This window comes from Cherax quadricarinatus, chromosome 17 (genome assembly GCF_038502225.1).
Source record: "Cherax quadricarinatus isolate ZL_2023a chromosome 17, ASM3850222v1, whole genome shotgun sequence".
Taxonomy (NCBI): domain Eukaryota; kingdom Metazoa; phylum Arthropoda; class Malacostraca; order Decapoda; family Parastacidae; genus Cherax; species Cherax quadricarinatus.
In genome coordinates, this window is record NC_091308.1 from 23,217,661 (window position 1) to 23,234,269 (window position 16,609).

Here is a 16,609-nt window from a genome sequence, read left to right on the forward strand (position 1 = left end):
TTATACCTCCCTGGCCAATGGATGAAATTACTGCCTCCCTCTCTTCATCAACATTTAACAGTTTCTTAGAATATTCCTACCATCTTTCCAATACCTCCAACTCCCCATCTACTAACTCTATTCTGTTTTTAAATGTCAAATCTATTTGTTCCAGGGCTTTCTTAACCTATTTGTCTCAAGTAGTAGGTTGGTAGACAGCAACCACCCACAGTGGTACTACTGTCCTGCCAAATGAGTTTAAGACACAAAGTGGGAGTTGTCACAGTTGCTCTTTGCTGATGACACCGTGCTCTTGGGAGATTCTGAAGAGAAGTTGCAGAGATTGGTGGATGAATTTGGTAGGGTGTGCAAAAGAAGAAAATTAAAAGTGAATACAGGAAAGAGTAAGGTTATGAGGATAACAAAAAGATTAGGTGATGAAAGATTGGATATCAGATTGGAGGGAGAGAGTATGGAGGAGGTGAATGTATTCAGATATTTGGGAGTGGACGTGTCAGCAGATGGGTCTATGAAAGATGAGGTGAATCATAGAATTGATGAGGGGAAAAGGGTGAGTGGTGCAGTTAGGAGTCTGTGGAGACAACTTTGTCCTTGGAGGCAAAGAGGGGAATGTATGAGGGTATAGTTTTACCAACGCTCTTATATGGGTGTGAAGCATGGGTGATGAATGTTGCAGCGAGGAGAAGGCTGGAGGCAGTGGAGATGTCATGTCTGAGGGCAATGTGTGGTGTGAATATAATGCAGAGAATTCGTAGTTTGGAAGTTAGGAGGAGGTGCGGGATTACCAAAACTGTTGTCCAGAGGGCTGAGGAAGGGTTGTTGAGGTGGTTCGGACATGTAGAAAGAATGTAGCAAAACAGAGTGACTTCAAGAGTGTATCAGTCTGTAGTGGAAGGAAGGCGGGGTAGGGGTCGGCCTAGGAAAGGTTGGAGGGAGGGGGGTAAAGGAGGTTTTGTGTGCGAGGGGCTTGGACTTCCAGCAGGCATGCGTGAGCGTGTTTGATAGGAGTGAATGGAGACAAATGGTTTTTAATACTTGACGTGCTGTTGGAGTGTGAGCAAAGTAACATTTATGAAGGGATTCAGGGAAACCGGCAGGCCGGACTTGAGCCCTGGAGATGGGAAGTACAGTGCCTGCACTCTGAAGGAGGGGTGTTAATATTGCAGTTTAAAAACTGTAGTGTAAAGCACCCTTCTGGCAAGACAGTGATGGAGTGAATGATGGTGAGAGTTTTTCTTTTTCGGGTCACCCTGCCTTGGTGGGAATCGGCCAGTATTTGTTTTAAACGATGGTAGGAGTGTTGGTGTATTTTTTCCGTCTAAAACACACAAGATAACAGATATATCTTGCTATTTTCACTTGCACTTCGGTGACACTACACATGCATATACATAGATGTATACACACTCAGCTGAGTTTTTAGATTTTTTCTTAATAGTTCTTGTTCTAATTTTTCCTTTCATATCCATGGGGAAGTGAAATAAGAACCTTTCCTCCGTAAGCCATGTGTGTTGTAAAAGTAAACTAAAATGCCAGGAGCAATGAACTAGTAAACCCCTTTTCCCATATAGCTAACTAAAAATAAAAATAAAACCTTTAAGCTGCGATGTCTGAATGTGTGGATGATAAGATGATTGTGGATGTTATGAATGAAAAGAAGCTGATGTCCTGGCTCTAAGTGAAACAAAGTTGAAGGGGGTAGGAGAGTTTCAGGGTTTACTAATAGAGTTAGAGGTAAGGAAGGAGTAGCAACAATGTTGCAGGACCAGTTATGGCAGAAAAAGAGGGAATATAAAAGGATTACATGGAGTAAAATAAGGGTCGGATGTGAAGAGTTTATACATCTAAAGTGTTTATACACCTGGAGAAGAAAAGTGTAGAGGAGAGAGATTTTGGGAGATGCTGAGTGCTTGGGAACTTCTGAACCAAGTGAGCAGTACTTGTAGGGGGAGACCTAAATGCTGAAGTGGGTAAAACTGTTGTGGTAGTAGTAGGTTAGTTTGGGGTGTCAGGGGTAAATGAAAATGGAGAGGGGGTAGATTTTAATTGATGTATACAAAGAGGTTTGGTAATAAGAAAAAGAGGATAAATAATTATACAAAATATGATAAAGCATGTAATGAAAGTATGTAGTTTGTTAGATTATGTATCGGTGGATAAAAGGTTGTTGGGCAGACTTCAGGATTTGCATGTTCATAGAGGGGCAACAGATATCAAATCATTAGTTGTGGATACAGTTAGAATAAGAGGTAGATGGAGCAAAAGGAAAAGTGAAAGTTTATAAACTAAGGGAGGAGAAAGTTAGGGTGAGATAAAAGCAACTAATGGGAGAAAGGTGGGCTAGTGTAAGTAGTGCAGGGTTGAAGAGGGGTGGGATAGTTTTAAAAATGCAGTGTTAGAATGCAGGGCAGAAGTTTGTGGCTATAGGAGGGTGGGTGCAGGAGAAAAGAGGGGGTGACTGGTGGAATGATGAGGTAAAGAGTGTGATAACAGAGAAAAAGATCACTTATGAGAGATTTTTACCAAGTAGAAATGATACAAGAAGGGTGGAGAATGGAGAGTAAAAGACGTGAAGAGTGTTTTGAGGGAATGCAAAAGGAGAGCAAATGATACAAGTGGGTGAGGTGCTTTCAACAAGTTTTGCTGAAAATAAGAAAAAAATTTAGAGATAAATAGGTTAAGAAAGCCTAGGGAACAAATGAATTTGAGAGTGAAAAACAGAATAGGGGAATTAGTAGATGGGGAGTTGGAGATACTGTGAAGAGGGTAGGAATATTTTGATGAACTGTTAAATGTTAATCAAGAGAGGGAGGCAGAAATTTCATGCATTAACCAGGGAGGTATAATATCTTTTAGGAGTGATGAGGAGCCAGATGTGAGTGTGGGGAGGTATTTGATGCACTGGGTAGAATGAAAATTCCCCACAGGGTCCAAGAATTTAAAAAAAAAAAAAAGATTTTTCTTATGAAATGGTAGAGAATCTTTTTCTGAAGGTAATAAAACAAAGTATGAATTTTTTTTTTTTTTTCACACCGGCCGATTCCCACCAAGGCAGGGTGGCCCGAAAAAGAAAAACTTTCACCATCATTCACTCCATCACTGTCTTGCCAGAAGGGTGCTTTACACTACAGTTTTTAAACTGCAACATTAACACCCCTCCTTCAGAGTGCAGGCACTGTACTTCCCATCTCCAGGACTCAAGTCCGGCCTGCCGGTTTCCCTGAATCCCTTCATAAATGTTACTTTGCTCACACTCCAACAGCACGTCAAGTATTAAAAACCATTTGTCTCCATTCACTCCTATCAAACACGCTCACGCATGCCTGCTGGAAGTCCAAGCCCCTCGCACACAAAACCTCCTTTACCCCCTCCCTCCAACCCTTCCTAGGCCGACCCCTACCCCGCCTTCCTTCCACTACAGACTGATACACTCTTGAAGTCATTCTGTTTCGCTCCATTCTCTCTACATGTCCGAACCACCTCAACAACCCTTCCTCAGCCCTCTGGACAACAGTTTTGGTAATCCCGCACCTCCTCCTAACTTCCAAACTACGAATTCTCTGCATTATATTCACACCACACATTGCCCTCAGACATGACATCTCCACTGCCTCCAGCCTTCTCCTCGCTGCAACATTCATCACCCACGCTTCACACCCATATGAAATCTGATCAAAAATTAATGAAACGACACTCACAAATTTTGCTGTCTGATATTTACGCATTGATGATTTTGTTCACTTTGAGTCCTATTTTCAGTCAATTACAGTGTTCCATTAGACAACTATTCTCAGCTATATCACTAGTATATGTTCCATTTTATCTACCGAGCACAAGAAATCACCCAGTCAACTATTTCAACTATCCAATAAAGTGATCGGAAACTGGTAATTTGGCGAATCTCACACAAGGTTCAAAATATTCCAATTTCAAAACAGGGTCCAGAATCAACAATGCAGGCATTTCTGGCAATAAAACATTTTCTCTCTATATTAGTTATGTTTCCAGGCTTTACACATGAATTCCATTTTCTTTCACATTAAGAATTTTTATTCACACCAAAAAAATAGAAGATCTACTGTTATGCAAGACCGTTATGCAATATCACCGCATTTGTGAATGCACATTAGACCCTCTAGTTCATGTGTATTGGATACATGATGTGATTTGAGTACTCTTGAACAATGGTAAAAAATGAATAATTTCTGCTACTTTAAGCTCAATTTCAAGCTATTTTGAGTACTAAAATCAATCAAAATCATCTTTATTCTGAAATATATCTTCCATTCTATCAAATGAGACCAAGAAACCGTGAATACAACTAAAAACCACATGAAAATACATCGCAAAGTCACTGTTTTAATCCAAAAACACGATTGCAGGATTTGTTTTATATGGTGCACACTTCCCACATTGATGCATTCTCTCATATCTAGGTCCAAATTTAGCACTTGCAGCTTTCCTGAGTGAGTTGAGCACAATGTAGTTCTACGGCTTGAACCCCAACTTCAAAGCCTTAGAACTACAGGATGGACCCTCAAAGGGTTAAAAACAGGTGGGGATATAGTTTTGGAGTGGTTGGTACTTTTGTTTAATAAATGCACGAAAGTGGAGAAGGTACCAAGGGACTGGCAGTGTGTGTGTATAGTTACTTTATATAAAAGGAAGGGGACAAGAGAATCTAAAAATTACAGAGGAATAAGTATGCATCCATGGATTTATGGATTTAGAAAAGGCACATGGTAGAGTGGATAGGGGAGCAATGTGGCAGATGTTGTAAGTGTATGGAATAAGTAGTAAGCTACTAAATGCTGTAAAGAGTTTTTATGAGAATAGTGAGGCTCAGGTTAAGGTGTGTAGGTTGTTGAGGTGGTTTGATCATTTAGAAGGAAGGGAACAAAGCAGGACGACTTGGAGAGCGTGTAAATCTGTAGCGGAAGGAAGGTGGAGTAGGGGTCATCCTCGAAAAGGTTGGGAGGGAGGGAGGGGATAAAGGTTTTGTGGGCAAGGGGCTTTGATTTTCAGCAAGCACGCATGAGTGTGTTAGATAGGAGTGAATGGAGACAAATGTTTTTTTGGGACCTGACGAGCTGCTGGAGTGTGTGCAAGGTAATATTTTGTGAAGGGATTCAGGGAAACTGGTTAGCCGGATTTTTTTTTTTTATTATCACACTGGCCGATTCCCACCAAGGCAGGGTGGCCCGAAAAAGAAAAACTTTCACCATCATTCACTCCATCACTGTCTTGCCAGAAGGGTGCTTTACACTACAGTTTTTAAACTGCAACATTAACACCCCTCCTTCAGAGTGCAGGCACTGTACTTCCCATCTCCAGGACTCAAGTCCAGATTTGAGTCCTAGAAATGGGAAGTACAATGCTTGCACTTTAAAGGAGGGGTTTGGGATATTGGCAGTTTGGGGTGACTAAACTGTCATATCTGGGCACCTCTGCAAAGACGGTGATTATGTATGAGCGATGGTGAAAGTGTTGAATGATAATGAAAGTTCTTTCTTTCATTTTGGGTTTGTCTTTCTTTTGGGTCACCTTGCCTTGGTGGGAAATGGCAGAAGTGTTTAAAAAAAAAAAAAAAAAAAAAAAAAAAAAGTGGTGGTTTCTTGTACTCAGTCGACAGAATAGAAGGAATATTAATGAAATAGCTACGAGTTTGGTCAACTGGAATGATGGAAATGGCTAAGAATGTAGTGCAAAGTGGGCAAAATTGATGATGTATAAAAACAGTTGTCAAGGCTGCTAACTTTGCAAGAGCATAATTCTCTAAGATTCCCATCAAATTTTGTACTTTTGGTTTCATTGCCTTTAGAAAAAAAAGATTCTCTATCACTTCATTTTTTTTTTTTTTCAATTCTTCAACCCTGAGAGCAAGTCTGAGATCAGGGGTCTCAGCCCAGAAAGGGTTAAGAAATTACAGAGAAAGAGATCCCAACAAACAATTTCTTTTTCAATTTTACTATACCTGAAAGGTACGCCTGTCAGCTGCCAATCTCTTAGATGCCAGTTGTTTGATAACATGATGCAAAGTAAGAAGAGTGCGATGCTGAACAAGCTGATCATTGCTCTTAACAGCCTCAAAGAGAGCAGGAAGAAGATCTGGCCATTCTCGGGGACAATCCACACGAGCAATCTTGGCTATAAGTACGGCAAGCTGTATAGCCACTTGTGGGACAGGTTCTCGCAGATTATGAAGAAGACCACATCTAATCTGTGTCTGAAAAAATGGTAAATTATACATTTTTGCAAATTGTTTATTCTATCACAAAATCTTTAATAACAGAATAAGTAACCACAAGGTGGTTTGCAGCACGCAGAGGGAGGAAATTTTTTAAGTAAACCATAGGAGCAAAAATCTGTCAATACAAAGTGAAATTTCAAATTAATGTACATGCAACAATAAGGTAGAAATCGTTCAGGATCTAGTTAGAATATGGTAGTTTCACGTCCAGTGGTGAAGCAGTAACATATCCTACTTGTACTAGAGTGCCTGACAAGTGTGGCATCAAGTCTAGTTCTACGTAATTCCTCCATCCTCGTGGTGCAACATTTATAATATGGTGGGAGGACTTACAAAACACTTTAATCTGCAAGGCTATTCAGCTTCCACAAAAAAGTTAAACAGGATGGTGGGTGCTGGAGGGAAGAGGAGCAATTGGTGGGATGACAAGGAAAAGGAAGTGTAAAAGAGAAAAGGTTAGCATAAAAGATTTTTACAAAGCAGAAGTGATAAGGAGGGTGGAGTACAGTGGACCCCAAGTATTCGACATTAATCCGTTCCTGAGAGCTCATCGAATACCGAAAATATCGAAAAGCGAATCAATTTTCCCCACAAGAAATAATGGAAATCAAATTAATCCGTGCAAGACACCCAAAAGCATGAAAAAAAAAATTTACCAAATGAAATATTAAGTTAACAATAGAATAATAACAATAGAATAATTGACACTTACCTATAATGAAGATCTGGTGATGATTGATGGGATGGGAGGAGGGGAGTGTCAAAGTTGTTACTGTTTAGAAGGGGAATCCCCTTCCATTAGGACTTGAGGTACCAAGTCCTTTTCCGGGGTTACTTCCCTTCTTTTAATGCCACTAGAACCAGCTTGAAAGTCACTGGACGTCCGTCGCACAACATATCTGTCCATAGAGGCCTGTACCTCCCGTTTCTTTATGACATTCCTAAAGTGTTTCACAACATTGTCAGTGTAATAGTCACCAGCATGGCTTGCAATAGCTGTGTTAGGGTGATTGTCATCAAAAAAGGTTTGCACTTTAAGCCACATTGCACACATTTCCTTAATCTTTGAAGTAGGCAACTTCTTCAATATCTCTATCCCCTCCTCCAAAGCAGTTTCCTCAGGTCTGGCCTCTTGCTGTTGAAGATGATCTAGCAGCTCATCAGTGGTTAGTTTGTCATTGTCCTCCTTCAACTCTTCCACATCCTGCCCACTAACCTCCAACCCCAAGGACTTCCCCAATGCCACAATGGATTCCTCAACTGGCATAGGCTTCTCAGGGTTAGCCTCAAATCCTTCAAAATCCCTTTTGTGTACACATTCTGGCCACAGTTTTTTTCCAAGCAGAGTTCAAGGTCCTCTTAATCACTCCCTCCCAAGCCTTACCTATAAGGTTTATACAATTGAGGATATTAAAGTGATCCTTCCAAAACTCTTTTTAGAGTCAGTCAAGTTTCTGTGGTTACTACAAAGCACTTTTGAAACATAGCTTTTGTGTCCAGTTTCTTGAAGTTTGAAATGACCTGCTGGTCCATGGGCTGCAGGAGAGGAGTGGTATTAGGAGGCAAAAACTTGACCTTAATGAAGCTCATGTCCCCAGAAAGTCGCTCAGCCAAGTCTGTAGGATGACCAGGGGCATTGTCTAATACCAGGAGGCACTTAAAGTCTAATTTCTTTTCAATTAGGTAATTTTTCACAGTTGGGGCAAATGCATGGTGTAACCAGTCATAGAAAAAGTCACAAGTGGCCCATGCCTTACTGTTTCCCTCCACAGCACACACAAATTAGCCTTGAGGACACTGTTTTTCCTGAACACTCTGGGAGTTTCAGAGTGATACACCAATAAAGGCTTCACTTTGCAATCACCACTAGCATTGGAACACATCAACAGAGTAAGCCTGTCTTTCATAGGCTTATGTCCTGGGAGTGCCTTTTCCTCCTGAGTAATGTAGGTCCTGCTTGGCATCTTCTTCCAAAACATGCCTGTTTTGTCACAATTAAACACTTGTTCAGGTTTAAATTCTTCACTGTCTATATAATCCTTGAATTCCTTCACATATTTTTCAGCCGCTTTTTGGTCCGAACTGGCAGCCATACCATGCCTAATCACACTATGTATGCCACTATGATTCTTACATCTCCCAAACCAACCTCTGCTGGCCTTAAATTCACTCACATCAGCACTAGTTGCAGGCAATTTCTTTACCAAATCGTCATGCAACTGCCTAGCCTTTTCACAAATGATTGCTTGAGAGATGCTATCTCCTGCTATCCGTTTTTCATTCATCCACACCAATAACAGTCTCTCAACATTTTCTAACACTTGCGGTCACTGTTTCGTAATCACAGTTGCACCTTTTGCAAGAACAGCTTCCTTGATTGCTGTTTTCCTGGTCACTATAGTAGAGATGGTTGATTGGGGTTTACTATACAACCTGACCAGCTTTCTTGGGGCCCATGGTGACTTATTTTGCAGAAACAAGCACCAAAAACAGTGATAATATGGAATGTACCGAATGTATCCTTAGATGTGCGCACACTGGCTGGCTTGTAAACACTGGCACACACGGGGCAGTTCAGGCCACATGTGAACACGTCTCGTACGAATCACATCGAATACTGGGTTTTCGATCGGATACCGAGGCGAAATTTTTGCGTTAAAATGCATCGAATACCGGATTTATCGAATGCCAATGCCATCAAATACCGGGGATCCACTGTAAATGGAAAGTAAAAGATGTTAAGAGTGGTGAGGGAATGGAAAAGGAGAGCAAATGAGAGTGGGTGAAGTTCTGTCAACAAATTTAGTTGAGAATAAGAAAAAATTTTGAAGCAAGATTAATAAGCTTAAAGCCTAGGGAACAAACAGGCTGAACGGTTTAAACAAAAGAAGGGAGTTATTAAATGGGAGGACGAGATACTGGGAAGATGGAGCTGACAGGACTATGACAGAAATGTTAAAAGCAGGGGGGTTATAGTGTTGTACCTGGTAATTTTTGTTTAATAAATGTATGAAAGAGGGGAAGGCACCTAGGGATTGGCAGAGAGCATGTATAGATCCTTTATATAAAAGGGAAGAGGGACAAAAAGATTGTGAAAATTACAGGGAAACAAGTTAACGAGTTTTCCATGGGTGGTGGAACAGAATTCCTCCTCCATAAGCCATGCATGTCGCATAAGGCGACTAAAATGCCAGGAGCAAGGGACTAGTAACTCCTCCTGTATACATAACTAAATTTAAAAAGAGAAACTTCTGTTTTTCTTCTTGGGCAACCATGCCTCAGTGGGATACGGCCAGTTTTTTGAAAGAACAAAGAAGTTAACCAAGTGTGCCAGGAAAAGTGTACGGTAGGGTTATTATTGAAAGAATCAGAGGCTTTAGAGTGGGTAGGGGGTGTGCTGATCAAGTGTTTACATTGAAGCATATACGTGAACAGTATTTAGATAAAGGTAGGGAGCTTTTCCATTGCATTTATGGATTTAGAAAAGGCATATGAATGAGTGGATACGGGAGCAATGTGGCAGATGTTGCAAGTATATGGAATAGGTAGTAAGTTACTAAATGCTGTAATGAGTTTTTATGAGGATAGTGATACTCAGATTAGGGTGTGTAGAAGAGAAGGAGATTACTTCCCAGTAAAAGTAGGTCTTAGACAGGGATGTGTAATGTCACCATGGTTGTTTAATATATTTATAGATGGGGTTGTAAAAGAAGTAAATACTTGGGTGTTGGGGAGAGGGGTGGGATTAAATTATGGGGAATCAAATGCAAAATGGGAGTTGACACTTACTGTTTGCTGAAGATACTGTGCTTATGGAAGATTCTAAAGAAAAGTTGCAATGCTTAGTGGACGAGTTTGGGAGGGTGTGTAAAGGTAGAAAGTTGAAAGTGAACACAGGCAAGACTAAGGTGATGAGGGTATTAAATGATTTAGATAAAGAAAAATTGGATATCACATTAGAGAGAGAGAGTGGAAGAAGTGAATATTTTCAGATACTGTATTTAGGAGTTGACATTGCAGCAGATGGGTTTATGAAGGATGAGGTTAACCACAGAACTGATGAAGGAAAAAAGGTGAGTGGTGCATTGAGGTATATGTGGAGACAAAAAAACATTATCTATGGAGGCAAAGAAGGGAATGAATGAAAATGTAGTGGTACCAACACTCTTACATGGGTGTGGAGCTTGGGCTGTAAATGCTGCAGCGAGGAGGCGGTTGGAGGCAGTTTAGATGCCCTGCCTAAGGGCAATGTGTGGTGTAAATGTTATGCAAAGAATTCAGAGTGTGGAAATTAGGAGAAGGTGTGGAGTTAATAAAAGTACCAATCAGAGGGCTGAAACAGGGTTGTTAAGGTGGTTTGGCCATTTAGAGAGAATGGATCAAAGTAGAATGAAAGAGCATACAAATCTGTAGGGAAAGGAAGGCGGGGGAGGGGTCATCCTCAAAAAGGTTGGAGAGAGGGGGTAAAGGAGGTTTTGTGGGCAAGGGGCTTGGACTTCCAGCAAACATGTGAGAGCGTGTTTGATAGGAGTGAATGGAGACTAATGGTTTTTGGGATCTGACGAGCTGTTGGAGAGAGCAGGGTAATATTTAGTGAAGGGATTCAGGGAAACCAGTTATTTTAATATAGCCAGACTTCAGTACTGGAAATGGGAGGCACAATGCCTGCACCTTAGAGGAGGGGTTTGGGATATTGGCAGTTGGGAGGGGTGTTATACATCTTTATAAATGCTTCTAAACTGTTGTATCTGGGCACCTCTGCCAAGATAGTGATTATGTATGAGTAAGGTGAAAGTGTTGAATGATGATGAAAGTATTTTCTTTTTGGGGATTTTCTTTCTTTTTGGGTCACCCTCCCTCAGTGGGAGATGGCCGACTTGTTAAAAAAAATATATGTATTTTTTTTTAACAACAAGTTATACGTCTCCCACCGAGTCAGGGTGACCCAAAAAGAAAGAAAATCCCCAAAAAGAAAATACTTTCATCATCATTCAACACTTTCACCTTACTCACATATACTCACTGTTTTTGCAGAGGTGCTCAGAATGCAACAATTTAGAAGTATATACATATTAAGATACACAACATATCCCTCCAAACTGCCAATATCCCGAACCCCTCCTTTAAAGTGCAGGCATTGTACTTACCATTTCCAGGACTCAAGTCCGGCTATATAAAATAACCAGTTTCCTTGAATCCCTTCACTAAATACATGTATTAACCTGCTCACACTACAACAGCTCGTCAGGTCCCAAAAGCCATTAGTCGAATTTTTTTTTTTTTTTTTTTTTAATCACACTGGCCGATTCCCACCAAGGCAGGGTAGCCCGAAAAAGAAAAACTTTCACCATCATTCACTCCATCACTGTCTTGCCAGAAGGGTGCTTTACACTACAGTTTTTAAACTGCAACATTAACACCCCTCCTTCAGAGTGCAGGCACTGTACTTTCCATCTCCAGGACTCAAGTCCAGCCTGCCGGTTTCCCTGAACCCTTTCATAAATGTTACTTTGCTCACACTCCAACAGCACGTCAAGTATTAAAAACCATTTGTCTCCATTTGCTCCTATCAAACACGCTCACGCATGCCTGCTGGAAGTCCAAGCCCCTCGCACACAAAACCTCATTTACCCCCTCCCTCTAACCTTTCCTAGGCCAACCCCTACCCCGCCTTCCTTCCACTACAGACTGATACACTCTTGAAGTCATTCTGTTTCACTCCATTCTCTCTACATGTCCGAACCACCTCAGCAACCCTTCCTCAGCCCTCTGGACAACAGTTTTGGTAATCCCGCACCTCCTCCTAACTTCCAAACTACGAATTCTCTGCATTATATTCACACCACACATTGCCCTCAGACATGACATCTCCACTGCCTCCAGCCTTCTCCTCGCTGCAACATTCATCACCCATGCTTCACACCCATATAAGAGCGTTGGTAAAACTATACTCATACATTCCCCTCTTTGCCTCCAAGGACAAAGTTCTTTGTCTCCACAGACTCCTAAGTGCACCACTCACCCTTTTCCCCTCATCAATTATATGATTCACCTCATCTTTCATAGACCCATCCGCTGACACGTCCATTCCCAAATATCTGAATACATTCACCTCCTCCATACTCTCTCCCTCCAATCTGATATCCAATCTTTCATCACCTAATCTTTTTGTTATCCTCATAACCTTACTCTTTCCTGTATTCACTTTTAATTTTCTTCTTTTGCATCTTTTCTTTTCTTTCAGCAAGTCAGCCGTCTCCCACCGAGGCAGGGTGACCCAAAAAAGAAAGAAAATCCTCAAAAAGAAAATACTTTCATCATTCAACACTTTCACCACACTCACACATTATCACTGCTTTTGCAGAGATGCTCAGAATACAACAGTTTAGAAGCATATATGTATAAAGATACACAACATATCCCTCAAAACTGCCAATATCCCAAACCCCTCCTTTAAAGTGCAGGCATTGTACTTCCCATTTCCAGGACTCAAGTCCGACTATATGAAAATAACCGGTTTCCCTGAATCCCTTCGCTAAATATTACCCTGCTCACACTCCAACAGATCGTCAGGTCCCAAGTACCATTCGTCTCCATTCACTCCTATCTAACACTCTCACGCACGCTTGCTGGAAGTCCAAGCCTCTTGCCCACAAAACCTCCTTTACCCCCTCTCTCCAACCCTTTCGAGGACGACCCCTACCCCGCCTTCCTTCCCCTATAGATTTATATGCTTTCCATGTCATTCTACTTTGATCCATTCTCTCTAAATGACCAAACCACCTCAACAACCCCTCTTCTGCCCTCTGACTAATACTTTTATTAACTCCACACCTTTTCCTAATTTCCACACTCCGAATTTTCTGCATAATATTTACACCACACATTGCCCTTAAACAGGACATCTCCACTGCCTCCAACCATCTCCTTGCTGCTGCATTTACCACCCAAGCTTCACACCCATATAAGAGTGTTGGTACTACTATACTTTCATACATTCCCTTCTTTGCCTCCATAGATAACGTTTTTTGACTCCACATATACCTCAATGCACCACTCACCTTTTTTCCCTCATTAATTCTATGATTAACCTCATCCTTCATAAATCCATCTGCCAACAAGTCAACTCCCAAGTATCTGAAAACATTCACTTCTTCCATACTCCTCTCCAATTTGATATCCAATTTTTCTTTATCTAAATCATTTGATACCCTCATCACCTTACTCTTTTCTATGTTCACTTTCAACTTTCTACCTTTACACACATTCCCAAACTCATCCACTAACCTTTGCAATTTTTCTTTAGAATCTCCCATAAGCACAGTATCATCAGCAAAAAGCAACTGTGTCAATTCCCATTTTGTATTTGATTCCCCATAATTTAATCCCACCCCTCACCCGAACACCCTAGCATTTACTTCTTTTACAACCCCATCTATAAATATACTAAACAACCATGATGACATTACACATCCCTATCTAAGACCTACTTTTACCAGGAAGTAGCCTCAGGATTAGGGGTTGCGACAGTCAAGGGGTTAATGACGATGGAAGTATTCTTTCTTTCTTCTTGGGTTTTTCTTTCTTTTTGGGTCACCCTGCCTCGGTGGGAAACAGCCGATGTGTTAAAAAAAAAAAAAATGATCAAGTAGTGAGGTACCCGTCTCTGATTCTTGTTGGTTTAGTTATAGATGGTAGTAGTAAGCCATTGTAAGATGTCTGTTAGTAAGGTAGGATTTGAAATAAGTAAGTGTGTGGCCTCTTATACCATAATGATCTAATTTGTGTAGCAGGATGCTGTGGTCTACTGTTTCAAAAGCTTTCCTTGGGTCAATAGAGAGTCCTAATGGATATTCATTTTTTTCAAGTGCCGTGTAAAGCAGGTCTAGTTTCTTATATGGGGGATATCTGTATATTCTTTTTTTTTTCTTTCTTTTTGGTAAATCATACTGATAAAGTTGCAATCAAGTCAGTGACTTTACATACATGGAGATGACTAGAAAACATACCTTTTCTGCCTCATTAATTGCCTTGGGTGCAGTTTTTCTCCAATATCTGTCAACACCATTCTTGAAATACAGAACAGCCAGCCATCTAACATTCAACTCTAAGTTATATTCTGAGAATATCTGGAATCAAAGAGCTTAGGATGAATCAAACATTTCATAAATTCAACAATTTTACACATTTTTTATAATAAAAAGGATGATAGCAAAATTCTGACTATCATACAAAAAATGATCTGGGAGTTGTTAAAAAACTGTCATAAGACAATATAAAAAAAATTAAAAAAAAAAAAAAAAAAATGGATATGCTACACTTGCCTCTGACAAAGACAATGCTAGAGTGAATGATGGTGAAAGGATTTCTTCAGAAGCACACTAACACAGTGGACCCCCGCCTTATGAACGCATTGCGTTATGATAAATCTGCCATACGAAGCATTTGAAAGCAAAAATTTTGCCTAGCCACACGATAAAAAACTCGCCTTACGTGATTCATCTGGGACACGTCCCACATGTGGCCTCAGCTACCCCGTGGGTGCCAGTGTTTACAAGCCAGCCAGTGCGGTCGCATCTAAGCATACATTCGGTACATTTCATATTATCACTGTTTTTAGTGCTTGTAACTGCAAAATAAGTCACCATCGGCCCCAAGAAAGCTTCTAGTGCCAACCCTGTGGTAAAAAGGGTGAAAATTACTATGGAAATGAAGAAAGAGATAATTGCAAAGTACGAAATTGGAGTGCGTGTCTCGGAGCTGGCCAGGTTGTATACCAAACCCCAATCAACCATCGCTACTATCTTGGCCAACAAAACGGCACTCAAGGAAGCTGTTCCTGCAAAAGGTGCAATTTGTTTTCAAAACAGAGACCGCAAGTGATAGAAGATGTTGAGAGACTGTTGTTGGTGTGGATAAACGAAAAACAGACAGCAGGTGATAGCATCTCTCAAGCGATCATATGTGAAAAGGCTAGGAAGTTGCATGATGATTTAATTAGAAAAATGCCTGCAACTAGTGGTGACGTGAGTGAATTTAAGGCCAGCAAAGGTTGGTTTGGGAGATTTAAGAATTGTAGTGGCATACATAATGTGATAAGGCATGGCAAGGCTGCCAGTTCGGACCAAAAAGCGGCTGAAAAATATGTGAAGGAATTCAAGGAGTACATAGACAGTGAAGAAATGAAACCTGAACAAGTATTTAATTGCGACGAAACAGGCCTGTTTTGGAAGAAAATGCCAAGCAGGACCTACATTACTCAGGAGGAAAAGGCACTCCCAGGACATAAGCCTATGAAAGACAGGCTTACTCTTTTGATGTGTGCTAATGCTAGTGGTGATTGCAAAGTGAAGCCTTTATTGGTGTATCACAAACTCCAGAAGGTTAAGGTAAAACAATGTCCTCAAGGCTAATTTGTGTGCTGTGGAGGGCAAACAGTAAGGCATGGGTCACTTGGGACTTTTTCTATGACTGGTTACACCATGCATTTGCCCCAACTGTGAAAAATTATCTAATTAAAAAGAAATTGGACATTAAGTGCCTCCGGGTATTAGACAATGCTCCTGGTCATCCCTCAGACGTGGCAGAGAGACTTTCTGGGGACATGAGCTTCATTAAGGTCAAGTTTTTGCCTCCTAATACCACCCCTCTCCTGCAGCCCATGGACCAGCAGGTCATTTCAAACTTCAAAAAACTCTACACTAAAGCCATGTTTCAAAAGTGCTTTGAAGTGACCTCAGACACTCAACTGACTAAGAGTGTTTTGGAAAGATCATTTTAGTATCCTCAGTTGTGTAAACCTTATAGGTAAGACTTGGGAAAGAGTGACTAATAGGACCTTGAACTCTGCTTGGAAGAAACTGTGGCCACAATGTGTAGAAGAAAGGGATTTTGAAGGGTTTGGGGCTAACCCCGAGAAGCATATGCCAGTTGTGGAATCCATTGTGGCATTGGGGAAGTCCTTGGGTTGCAGGTTAGAGGGGAGGATGTGGAAAAATTGGTGGAGGAGGACAATGAAGAACTAACCACTGATGAGCAGCAAGATCATCTTCAACAGCAAGAGGCCAGACCTGAGGAAACTGCTTCAGAGGGGAGAGAGAAATTGAGGAAGTTGCCTACTTCAAAGATTAAGGAAATGTGTGCAAAGTGGGTTGAACTGCAAACCTTTATGGATAAAAATCACCCAGACACAGCTACTGAAAGCCGTGTTGGCAACCTGTACAATGACAATGTTATGGCCCATTTTAGGAAAGTCTTAAAGGAACAGGAGGTACTGAGCTCTATGGACAGATACGTTGTGTGACAGAGGTCCAGTGACTCAAGCTGGTCCTAGTGGCATTAAAAGAAGGGAAGTAACCC

The 16,609-nt window shown here is 41.0% G+C and overlaps 1 protein-coding gene across 1 annotated transcript in view; it reads right to left on the minus strand.

Moving 5' to 3' along the window:
* The window catches only part of Impbeta11 (importin beta11), a 219,058-nt gene that overhangs the window by 194,320 nt on the left and 8,129 nt on the right, over nt 1-16,609 (minus strand). The window contains exons 2-3 of the mRNA XM_070085867.1: nt 14,260-14,379; nt 5,975-6,226 (exon numbers count right to left, since the gene is read on the minus strand). Coding sequence (XP_069941968.1) covers nt 5,975-6,226; nt 14,260-14,379 — 372 coding nt within the window. The remainder of the gene's footprint in view (nt 1-5,974; nt 6,227-14,259; nt 14,380-16,609) is intronic.